Here is a 12,880-nt window from a genome sequence, read left to right on the forward strand (position 1 = left end):
TATAGGGGGGACAAACTGATAATTTTGTTGGGCTGATGATTTCTCTGTGCTCTCACAATCCTTTGAACATACCTCTATTATAACATTGCCCACATACTACTATAGACATCTGCTTATCTATTTCTCTCCCCATAAAGACCCTGAACTTCTTAAAACCCTGGTCTTACTCACCTCAGTATTCCTATGCTGAACTTGTCATAGTAGGTTCTCAGAAAATCTTTATTGAGAACTGAATAACATGGACTTCCATGGTGGTGCAGTGGTTGGGAATCTGCCTGCCAATGCAGGGTTCGAGCCATGGTCTGGAAGGATCCCACATGCTGCGGAGCAACTAGGCCCATGCGGCACAACTGCTGAGCCTGCGCTCTGGAGCCCGCGAGCCACAACTGCTGAGGCCCATGCACCTGGAACCCGTGCTCCGCGACAGGAGAGGCCACCACAATGGGAGGCCCGCGCACCACAGCAAAGAGTGGCCCCTGCTCGCCACAACTGGAGGGGACCCTCGTGCAGCAACGAAGACCCAATGCAGCCAAAAAAATGAACCAAAAAAACCACAACTTTGTAAATCAACTATATTTCAATAAAAATTATTTAAAACTGAAAAAAAAACTGAATAACAAGTACATAAATAATAATTCCCAAGTAATATATATAGGAATATAAACATTTTGTACTTGAATAGAAATACATGCCTAAGTGTTTTCTGAGTTTCAAATGATAGATACTGGGTATGTCCTGCAAGAAACAAGATTGGTGTTCATGTCTCTATTAAACACCTTTCAAGATATCTAGTTAGTTATCGAACCCATCTTTCCTCTGAGAATTCCCCCACCCCTATCCTAGCCAGTAAAACCCCAGGAGACATATTGGGGACATGAGCTTCCCTTGCTGGTAGTACTGGGATGGATACCAGACCCCAAATGGACCAGTCTCATTTTCTCTTAGAAAATTGGGGTTGAGAACGCTAGACAGCCTGGACTAGTTGCTTGAACCAGGAACATGTAAACTTAGGAGCTCTAAGACAAACATGTACCTTAAGAGACAGAGAAAGTCTGCAGAAAGAAAGAACTGAAGGCAAAATGCTCAGAGATGAAAAACCATATGGCCTCTGAGAGAGTCAGACACACAGACTGGCTGCCTAGTTCTTGCTATATTTAGTCCTTGGTTGCTGCCCTTCCTGAGGCCACATTCAACTATTTCTTGGGTTCCATGGGATATGCCTCTTTTTAAAACAAAACAAAAAAAAACAGTAAATTCCCTATTGGGGCTTAAGCAAATTTTAAATGGGTATCTGCTTTTACAACTAAAAGACATTAGTACACTGTCTGACTTACGGAAAGAATTCTCCTTACTCTTTAAGCCTCATTACCTTTTCGTCACACATACTATTCTAGAATATTTGTTGATCAAGAAATTATTTAGTAGAGGAATTCCTGATAAATAAGATGCAGGAGGGTAAGTGATGACTTCTTTGCTTTTCAAGTTTCTTGATACTCTGAGTCACAAAAACAAATGAATGGAGACTTATTTACAGAGGGGATTGGATACACATCAGACCTTTCTTTGAACTACAAAACTGGATTAAAGAGGTTTTGAAGAACCAACACATTTGGCAGCTTCCCAAGACATCTATTTTTGAAGATTCTGCTTTCCAGAACTGTTTAAGGATGGCTTTTGTCACGGGCCTTAGCTGTGTTTCAGACTAGCCAAAACTGAAAAGTGGGAAGAGACTAAATCAGAAAGTGTGTGTGCCTAGAGCAGCCCAAACCCTGCTGCTGGGCTGGCATAAACACTCATGGCCAGATCTCAAAGTAAGATAAAGACTTTGTTCTTCAGAAACAGCTCCAAATATGAAGTTATAATGATGTCTGCCAACATGTTTCTAATGACTCTAGGAAAAGAAAACAACAACAAGTAAGTTTCCAGCTCTTTTCTCAGTGGACACTGGACCTTGGAGAAGCTTGCATGTAATTTGACTGCAGCTACTTTCTGTTTTTAGTTAATTATGTTAAATGTGCCTCATAACTTCCATTTCCAGTGGGGCTGTCATTTAGAAGGGTGCTGGGGGGAAGCTGTTTTAATTCTGGCTTTTGTTTCAGCCACTAAATGTAATGCCACATGATTGTTGACCCAACAGTAATCCAGTTAAAAAACAGGCTACAGAGTTACTGCATCACCAAAATTAACCCTGATTACATCAAATTATGTTGAAACAGACCACAGCTGTTTGCCCTGTTGAAGCAACCGTTTGAGAGCCCATCCAGAAGATACATCTGGGTGTCAGGAAGACACATTCTGGGTTTTATTTTTGTTTCTCAACATAAATGGAGGAGGGAAACACTCTGTTCTGCCCAGAGTGCTTGGTAGAGCTGAAAACCTTGTGATTCTCCAGAATTAAAAATCTTCATTCCAGAAGAGAAAAAACCTGAGATCTCCTGTTTCGGTTTTCTATAGGAAGAATGTAAGAAGGAAATCCAAATCTGTTGCGTATCACTCTTGTCAGCAAAAAGAAGTGGAACTGACTAAAGAGAAGGACAGTGGGATTTTTTGTGGAGGGCTGTATGCAGTGGTATGCTGGGCTGGCTCATACCAGCCTGTGAGAATGGATTGTTAAGTTATGGAAAAAATTTGCAAGCTGATTGCTAAAGAATAATGTTAAAATTAAATTATAATTAAAAGTGGAAAATAACAGGTATTGGAGACGAAGTGGACAGATTGGAACCCTCAAACATTGCTGGTGGGAATGTAAGATGATGTAACCACTGTGGGAAATAGTTAAAGAGTTCTGTAAAAAGTTAAACACAGAGTCACAGTATGATTCAGCAATTCAACTCCTAGTTATATAGCTAAGAGTATGATAACATAGGTTCACACAAAAACTTGTACATGAAGGTTCATAGCAAGATTATTCATAATAGTCAAAAAGTGGAAACAACTGAAATGTCTATCAACTGATGAATGGATAAATAAAATGTGGTACATGGATATAATGGAATATTATTCAGCCGTGAAGAGGAATGAAGAAAAACTGATATACATCAGAACATGGATGAACCTTGAAAACATTATACAAAGTGAAAAGTCAGACCCAAAAGGCTATATAGTATATGATTCCGATTATATGAAATATCCAGAATTGGCAAATCCACAGAGACAGAAAGTAAATTAGTGGTTGCCAGGGGATGGGGTTGGGGGAATGAGGAGTGACCGCTAATGGACATGGAGTTTCTTTTGGGATGATGAAAATGTTTTGAATTAGCAGTGATATTTGCACAACTCGTGAATACACTAAAAACCACTGAGTTGTACACTTTAAAAGGGTGATGTTTATGGTATGTGAATGATACCTTAATTTAAAAATTAAGTCATATAAACGTACAATTAAGTAAGTTATATAAAAACAAAGGGAATAAACAAAACTCATCAGTTACTAATTATGTTAATACATTTTACTACTATCTTTGCTCTTGGCGTTACGTCTATTGTATCTTTTTGATGGAAATACTAAAGGTGTATTACTGTGCATCTCTTAACTCTGCATTCAGAGACATGAAGTTGATAGCTTGAAATTGTTTGCGGGGAAGAATTGTGGGGGGTTTAGTATTTGCTCCACAAAAATTGTCACATACTACCAATCGAGATTACTACCACCACCCGAGAGCTGGGTTTTAAACTTTTACCAACACGTCATTGGCTGTATAGGTCCAACAGTCGTCTTGGATAACTGGTTAAAATTAAGAGAGTTAGATGAGATAATCACCTGTGGCCTTTGGATCCCCAGCAAAACAAAGACTAGCAAACCTGCACAGTAACTGTGCATGCATTTGGTGCAGAAGAAAGGGCATTTCTGGTCAGCTGTTGTATGAAACCCACTTTGAGTTCGGGAACATGATTCCTCCAGCCTTGCTAGTGTTGGTACAAGGGGTTAAGTGATAGAGCCTGGTAGAATTATCAAAACGAAGCCAGATATCAGATAAACCGCAAATGATATTAATTCTTAGTCCCAGACAGGAGGGTATCTGGGGAACCTGTGTGATAGATTTGGAAACCAAGGGTTAACAAGCGAAACTTAATAGAATTACCTCCAGCTGTTCAGCCCTTCCCATCAGGCCAGTCCCTGCGGTTTAAACACTTCAGCTGCTTATAGGTACCTTCACAGGTACTATTATCTGGTGTGGATGATCAAAGAGTTCTAGATGCCCCAGGGGTCCATAGCTCCCACTTGTCATCCTTTAAGGGTTGGTTCCTTCATTCTCAAACATTTACTGAGCATCTGTAATGCTCAGATGCTGTAATGCTCAGAACCTCCAAGCCACCATGCTTGGAGGTTCTAGGGATACAAAAATGAGGAAGATGCAGTCGTGTCCTCAAGGAACTCACAGGTCCTTGACAAGGAAACAAATATTTGCAGTACAGTGTGATAACCCAGTTTATATAGGTGCAGTGTGAATCTAAGAATGAACAACTGTGTTGGGGATTGGAGACAGTGAATTTTAGGGGAAGGGGTCTTGACATATGTTCAAGACGTAATTCAAGGTAGGAGTACTCTCTGAAGGAAGTAAGGGGTGATCATGCAAAGTAGGGTTTGGAGTACTAAGGCACTTTCCCAGGGACCTTGACAGTCTTTGTTCTTCCAAGAATATGCTAATTGATTTTGCAGCATGATCTGTGGGTACACTGATATCACCACCTTGTCAGCAGAAATGTCCCAGGAGCCTAACTGCCCCGAAGCAATTAGCACAGGTTCTTATTCTTTACAAAGGAGAAACTGGGGAACGACTTAAACGTTTACTTTAAGAAAGCTTATTTCCAAAATGTCTCCCACTGGGTGTAATGTCAAGCAACTCAGACTGTTAGCAGCCGCAGGCAGGGGGGAAACTCAGTTCAGTCTTCAACCACACCCCAAGCCCACTTCCAGATCTTAGTCCCAGCCAGATGCCAAAAGTTGATTTGAGTAGGTGGGAGTAATTTGATTGAAGGAACCAAGTGGGCTCAAAGCACCCAGGGGTTAAAGAGGCTCCCACCTCAACATGCCTGAGAGACAAGTGTCCTGCAAGTCACCAGCTGAGGGGGCCCAGCTGGTCGTACTGACCTTGGCAGGCAGCACTCAGCTCTGAAATCAACCTGTCAACTAAATTGAAAGGGAGAAAAGGCAGAAGGGCTAGGACACAAACATCCCTCCCCATCCCCAGTCCGATCCCTGACGTCAGGCTTAGCGTGGGCGGTATTAATCACCCGGCCTGGTGTGCAATTGAGGACAGCTCTCCTTCCAGCCCTTCCAACTCGCTTCTGGGAGCGTGCCACCAGCCATGCACCTGCCACTGGCCACAAACCCTCAACTCCCAGACAGGCACGGATGCAGGCTGTCGCTGACGACACTCAAAGCCACAGTGCACCCTTTAGAACTCAGGCTTTGGTGGGGGGAGGGGCGGGAGCAAAGCGTGGTGCCCATGCTTTCCTCCCAGGTGTGCATTTCTCTAATCTCTGCAACGCTCCTCCAGAGAAGCCCTCCTCATAAGATGGGTCATTTCCTGGGGATTTAATGAGAATATAGAATTAATGGCCCAAAGCGCTCCTTGCAGCCGGTCATTAATTCCCCCAGGAAATACCGGTGGTCTTTAATCAAAATTGCCTGAATTATAGACTAGTGATGCATGTCCAGGGGAGGGGGGCTGTCATCCCAACTGGTTCCGATAGATGGCGCCGATCTTCATGTAAATAAACCATTCAAATAATTCGTTTTCCATTTCTCTCCAGTGAAAACCAAGGAGCATTAAAAAACAGAACAAAAAACCAGCAGGGAGTGGAGAGAACTTAGTAAAGGCCCAGAAGCCCAGACAGAAACGTTCTATCCGAAGGCTGTTTCCAGGCCTGGCACATGCCTCAGGCTCAGAAGACTGAGCCACACCGGGGTGCAGCCCGGGACCTCAGCAGCAGTCCCTCCGCCGACGAGCAGCCTGAGCTGGGTGCCGGCAACTGAGTAATAAAAAAGGTTGGGGGATGGGGGGTAGACCAGCAAGAAGAGCCCCTTCCTCTAAACTTTGGGGAAGGAAGGCTATGTTCAGAGAAGATGTCTGAAGTTGATACTCTGTTGTATTTCAAGGCCCCTCTTGTCATTGGCCTCAAAACATCAAACATGTTTCCACATGAAATTGTACATAACAATATTGGCGGGGGCGGGAGTGGGGGGGGTGGGCGTCTTTTGCTAAACAAAATAAGACCCTCAAAAGTTTCTGGCCGAGGACATCCCTCGTGGCACAGTGGTTGGGAGTCCGCCTGCTACTGCAGGGGACACAGGTTCGAGCCCTGGTCTGGGAAGATCCCACATGCCGCGGAGCAACTAAGCTCGTGAGCCACAGCTACTGAGCCTGCTTTCTATAACCCGTGAGCCACAACTAGTGAAGCCCGCGCACCTAGAGCCCGTGCTCCACAATAAGAGAAGCCACCGCAATTAGAAGACTGAGCACCACAACGAATTGTAGCCCCCGCGCGCCGCAACTCCAGAAAGCCCGCATGCGGCAACGAAGACCCAACGCAGCCCAAAATAAATAAACTCTATTCATTAAAAGAAGTTTCCGGCGGAGTGCAGCCCAACTCCCAACTAACCGTTGCTGAACGGTCTCCCAGTCTGTCTTGAATCTTATAACTATTAAAAGATATGTAATAGAAGACTACTCTTCTAGGGAAAGATAGGGCCCGTGTACGCCTGACTTGTATCACAAACCTCAGCTGCAAACAAGCCGTGCAGATTTCTCAGACTCTGCAATCCCTGAGACTTGGCACCATGACTCAGAAGTGAATGAAGTCAGATGATTGCTTTATTTTGGTCCGGAGTCACCGCCTCCTGATTGATTTGGCAGGCTTTGAATATTTTGATATTTGTCTCACGGGTTTTAAGGTACTTAAAGCCAGAGATTAAAATGGCCATAATTCTGGTGGTAGCCCTTATATGAGGCTTAAGGATCCCTCAGTTGGAAGGCTAAGAGGCTCTGCTTCCAGCTATAGCCTGACTGTTCTGGTTTTAATTGCAATCCAGTAGCACACCGGATAGTGAAGAAAGTCGGTGAAATATTGGGTCCAGGGTTGCTGATCTCTAAACCCTGCCGGAGGCTTAGAAGATCTATGCATATAGTAAATAATTAGCTTTTACAAACTGATTGAAGTGGTTGAGCTTTCCCCAACCCAGTGAAGATCTGTAAAATGAGAAGGATGTCCAACTGTTTGAAACAACTAGCTTTGCTGCACAGAGATAGGGAAATGAACAAAACAGCCTTAAAGTTGTACGCGGAATATAAGATGCTGGTTCTACTCATCTGCCCGCGGCGGTTCCCTATTGATATAATGGGTTACTATCCACTTCTCAAAGAAGCTGGGAGAGGACCTCCCTTTTAATGCTGCTTGTAAAAGTACTTTGTGAGTTGAAAAGAGCCCTTACCAAAGGTTTCTGGCGTTTTTTTCCCCTTCTATCTACCATGCCCACCACACTGCTCAATTTGTCAGGTGTGTGCTTCCGCATGCTTTATCTCAGTTAAGTCTCACCACAACACAGTAAGAGAGGCATCTGTATCATGTGAGCCCGAGAGAGTTCTCATAACCTGTCAGTAAGTTGGAGCTCTGAGGAATTTTGACCCCAATTTCTTGCTCTACACCACCTTGCCTTCCAATTAACTATGAAATAGTACATTGACTCATTTTTGTTTCCTTGATTCTGCAAATCGTTAAGAATTTTCTTCTACTGAATTGTTTTTCCCAGAGGCAGTGTGGGAGCCAGCTGGACTTTATTTTCTGGTAATAAGAGGACCTTAAATTGCTTTAATGCAGCCATTAAAGCAATTCTCCCACTTTAAATAGCAGATGAGCAGGACCTCCCCCAACCCCGATCCACCGCCCAGAATTAGAAACTTGACTGCATTGCAAAGGCTTTGGGACCTTAGGCTATCTGTAAAATGGGAATAATAGTGCCCACCCAGTTTGGAGATTTGTGACGACAATCATGTAAGCAAGGAATGTAAAAGCGCCCAGCATGTAGTAGCCTGTTTTCTTCTTTCCGTCTCCCACCAAGGGAGCGAGAGAGTTGCAACTCTTGCTGGGAAGCGGATCACTAATTTCAGCCAGAACCTGACCCACAGAAACCTGAAACTCAGGGAATGGATAGGAAACGGGATCAGCCCTCGGGTCCCTTCCTGACGACCCCTGTGAAAAATCGATTCACGCTCGAGGCCGCGCAGTCCCTTTCCATCACCCCACCCCCAACAGGGGCGCGGCCGCCTGCCCCGCTAACTGCTTGAGGCTTCGGGAAAAAGCCAGACCCTGGGGGCGCGGCCGGCCGCAGGCGTCCTTGCAAACCTCGGTCCTCTGGGGTCCAAAGGCGCGAGGCGCTGTTTGCGTCTTTGAAGGCGGCCCGCCCGGGGGCGCGGCGGGCTGTGGGCGTGGCGAGCGCGCGCCGCCCTTCCTGCCGGGGCGCCCCCACCGCGGCCGGACTGGGAGAGCGCGCGGGTGCGCGCGGGGAGAGCGGGCGCGCGCGAGGCAGCCGGGCCGCGCCGCCTAGTCCTCGCCCCGCGGCCGCCGGCCGCCCCGGCCCCTCCCTCCCCCGCGAGCTGCGCACCGCCAGCCGGCTGACCCAGCGGCCCGCGCCCGCGCCCTTGTCCGCCGACCCCGCGGCGGGCTCCAGGCTGCCGACAGCATGAGCGGCGGCGGCGACGTAGTGTGCACCGGCTGGCTGAGGAAATCGCCCCCCGAGAAGAAGTTGAGGCGCTATGTGAGTGCGGGCGGGAGCGGGTGCGGCCGCCGAGGGCGCGAGCGGGGGCCGAGGGGCTGGGGGCTCCGGGAGGGACGGCGCCGACGGGGAGGGCGGGCCCCGGGGAGTGGGGGGGGGTGCGAGGAGCTGCCGGCGGGTCCCGCGGCTCGGGGCTGTGTGAGGCTCCTGCACACCTGTCACAGGTGCGCTGCGAGGGGCGGGGCGGGCTGGCGACCAGGTTGAGGCTGCGGCTTGTTCTCGGCGGGGCGGGCGCGGCGGCGGCGCCTCTCTAGCCAGCCCCCCTGTAAAACTAAATCCAGTATTGAAGTTTGTATTAGATTGTTTTTGGAGACCGAAAGAGTTGATTCCCGGGGCTGGGGGACCATACTAACGCCGAGCGGCTCCAGCCTGCGGGGCTGGGGGTAAAGGGGGGCGTAGGCTGTGGGGCCGCGCAGCCCGCCCCCCACAAAGGGCGAGGCGCCTCACACCCTTTCCCCCTTCCCTTTCTCTGACCGCCCCTCCCGGTGGCCGCCTGCTTCCTTCCAGTCCACAGCCTCTGCATCATGGGCAGCGTCAGCAGCATGTGCAGTCCTTGTATTAAGTGACTCATTTGTTTGTCCCCCTTCTTTCCCTTTATTCCGTGTGTCTCTCACATGCATCCCCCCACCCCCGATGGTGACACTGCAGTTTGGTCTTCTACAACTGGTCCGTGTTTTGTGTTGTGCAGTCCTTGGGGTCTGGGGTCGGGAGAGATCAAGGTTCTCAGTTGCCAGGTGGTGCTAACCGACAGTGTTTACTGAAATTGCTGGGACAGCCTCTCCTTTCTAAGTGAGAAGCTGGCAACATCCTGGGGAAGGTCGTACAGCCTGGTGTGAGCGGTGAAGAGGTCTGGCTTCCCCCCCCCCCCCACACACACACACCAGAAGATGCCTTGCTTGGTGGGGTCAAAGTACAAGATGGTGCCAGTTTCTGAGAATTGGCTGAAATCAGTCCTGGGCTATTCGACTGAGTTTGGAAATGGAATTAAGATCGCTAAAAGATGTCCCGGTCTCCCATCCTCTTCTCTTCCCTTCCTATGAAATGCTCTTGTTAACTGACTCTCGGTGCTGGACTCTCTGGGATCATTCCCACAGCATGGAAGTGAGCTGTTGCCTTCCAGCTGCAGTGCATCAAGGGAGCTCTGAATAGACCCTGCCCTCTGTCAGCTGCACCAGTGGCTGTCCATGGGGGGAGAGGCAAAAGCTTACCAGTTTCCTGTCTTGGCTCCCCAGATCAGAACCAAGGGACTTCTGGCCTCTGGATTGAGGAAGTGACATTCTGTTTTTCAAAGGAAGTGTGGTTGGGAGTGCAAGTGAGTGTGTATGTAAATGAAGTCAGGCTCTTATTTAGATCATTTGCTGGGGGGTGGGGGGAACCTCAGGATTTAGCACATGACTTTTTAAAGTGGACATAGATTTTAAATATAGTAGGGATGATACAATGAAGTGTTCATCTCAGTTTTAAAGCTCATTTTCAGAGACGTCCATGTAGCCAAAGAACTATAATTGTTAAGAAAGATTTTCTCCTCTTGAGGGCCATATCAGTTCATTAGGAAAGGTGAATTTTTATATTAGGTTAATATAAAACTATTAATGTTACTAATGCTATTAATGTTTTTACAACTATAAAGCAAAAACAAAAATCTTTGGCCCCAAAGAGCTTCTGAAGACTATCAATAAAAGTGTAATACCATTCCATACCACCTACTGGAATAAAGTATCCAGTAAAAATGTGACTCTTAATTGTCAAGTTAGAACACTACCCTAAACAACCTTGAAACTTTGTTTGGAAACAGTTTGCAAACAAGTTGACACTGTATCTACATTGACAGATGACTACTTCAACTCTATCACCCTCTTTATGATCCATTTCTTGGGTATTTTTGTTCCCAAGCAACTTTAGCTCAAAATAACTGGGTACAGAGGCTGTGGGGTCAACCACCTTTTTCTCTCACTTGAAGTACTTGACAGCCTATAGTCATAAGATGACCTCAGCCTTTTCCCATCTCCCTCGCAGCTCCAGCCCATAAGACCAAACTAGTAACAGCTTTTCTTAGACTAGGGTGTGATGTGTTCCATTGGTATGAATGGAAGTCTCCCCTACTGTGGAAGTTCACTTCCCTTAGTTGAAACTGAGCTGGTTCGTGTAACCCTAAACTCTTGGGGAACAGTCTTCCCATACATCTTCTTTTCTTTGAGGGTTTTGAGAATTTCTCTTTTAAGTTAGAACCTCTGTCAGCTCCCTCTGTTCGTTAGAGGCCCAAGTTCACTAGAACCAAACTAGGAAATTTCCTAGCCCCATTGCTAAACACATACCCCCAAATTGCTGCTTATTCTGGTATATATAATAGCCATATGGTATTATAGATTGATAAATCTTCATTATAAGAATGTATCAAGAATCTGAAACAAGGGGAAAAGAAGTTTATGAAATCTATTGCAACTATTTAAAAAAATTTTAAAAACCTACTTCTTTTTTATCAATAATTTGGGGAGGAGGTAGGTGTAGGAGTAAAAATAAAGAAAGAAAGAAGCTATGGCAAATGTTACCAGGATTAGCTTTGGGGATTTCTTCAACGATGTCTTTTCCAATTTATTAATTATAAGAAAGTGTAAAAGGTCTATTCAGGATTTGCTGTGTGCCCTGGAGGAATTACAAAAAAATGACCTCTGGAAAATGGTGAGTGTTGCCTCTGGGGCATCACTGTATGATTGCAGTGGGAGGCTGGCAGAAGGAACAGCCCTCCCATCATGCTGCAATGTGCATGTATATATGTGTGCATGCGCGCATGTGCACAGGTGTGAACACACACATGTATACATGTATATAAAGCTGAAATCAGATCTTCTTGAGGAAAAAAATACTTTATGACACACACTGCCCTGTAATTTTCAATTATTTTCACTGAGTTAAAAAATTTAAGGGAAAAGATTGGCGGCAGCACTGCCCCCTAGTGGCTAATTTGGAGAAAGTTGTGTGTTGATTCTAAAGAACAATGGAATTAAGGAAACTTTATTTGTTAAATAAGCTCATTTATTAAATATATGTGTCCCAGGCACTGGATTAGATTCTGGGAGTAAAGGTTAATCCATCCCTTCAGTCTTAGCGGATGACACTGCCGCCTTCTTCACAAAGAAGATTGAAGCTGTTAGGGAGTAGCTGTCAGCACATATTGGGACCAAATTTCCATATTTACCTGTATCCGCATGGTTCCTTATCTTTTTCTGACTTCTCAGAGTAGAAGTACTATTTCTAACTGATTATCATTTTAATAGCCATCTGTTGAGCATTTACCTGTGCCAAGCACTATGCTTAGACCATTCATCTCTTAATTTAATCATTTCAGCCCTAAGAGAAAGGAAGCGACTTGCCCAACATCACCTAGCTTTGTCCCAAAGCCTGAGCGTTTTTTAAAATTTAACTTTATTTTCGGGTAATTGTAGAAGCTATGTAGTTGTAAAAATAGTGAAGAGATAACCCATGCACCCTTTACCCAGTTTCTCCTAATGGTAACTTCTTGCAAAATTATAGTACAATGTGATAATCAATATATTGACAGTGATACAGTCAAGATACAGGACATTTCCATCAGCACATGATCCCTTATGTTGCCCTTTTATGGTCACATCCTCTACCATCCCACACCCACCACATCCTTAACCTGTGATAATCACTAATCTCTTCTCCATTTTAATATATTATTATTATTTCAAGAGTGTTATATAAATCGATTCATGCAATACATAACTTTTTGGGGTTGGCTTTTTTCATCCAGCATATTTCTCTGGAGATTCATCCAAGTTCTTGTAGTATCACTTGTTCATTCTTTATTATTGCTGAGCAATGTTCCACAGTATGGATGTACTACAGTTCATTTGTTTAACTGTTTACTCATTGGTTTCAATTTACATTTCCCTATGGCCAATGACGTTGAATATATGTTCATATGATATTTGCCATCTGTATATTCTCTTTGGTCAAATGTCTCTCTTCAAGTCTTTAGTCCCTTTTCTATTTGGATTGTTTGCTTTTTTTACTGTTGAGTTTTGAGGGTTTTCTGTATGCTCAAGATACCAGTCCTCATCAAATATGTAGTTTGCAAAT

The 12,880-nt window shown here is 45.4% G+C and overlaps 1 protein-coding gene across 1 annotated transcript in view; it reads left to right on the forward strand.

Moving 5' to 3' along the window:
* Nucleotides 1-8,653: 8,653 nt before the first annotated feature.
* Nucleotides 8,654-12,880, forward strand: part of GAB2 (GRB2 associated binding protein 2) — a 170,508-nt gene continuing 166,281 nt past the window's right edge. The window contains exon 1 of the mRNA XM_060017249.1: nucleotides 8,654-8,758. Within this exon, the coding sequence (XP_059873232.1) occupies nucleotides 8,684-8,758 (75 nt within the window). The 5' untranslated portion in view covers nucleotides 8,654-8,683. The remainder of the gene's footprint in view (nucleotides 8,759-12,880) is intronic.

Source organism: Delphinus delphis, chromosome 8 (genome assembly GCF_949987515.2).
Source record: "Delphinus delphis chromosome 8, mDelDel1.2, whole genome shotgun sequence".
In the NCBI taxonomy this organism is placed as follows: domain Eukaryota; kingdom Metazoa; phylum Chordata; class Mammalia; order Artiodactyla; family Delphinidae; genus Delphinus; species Delphinus delphis.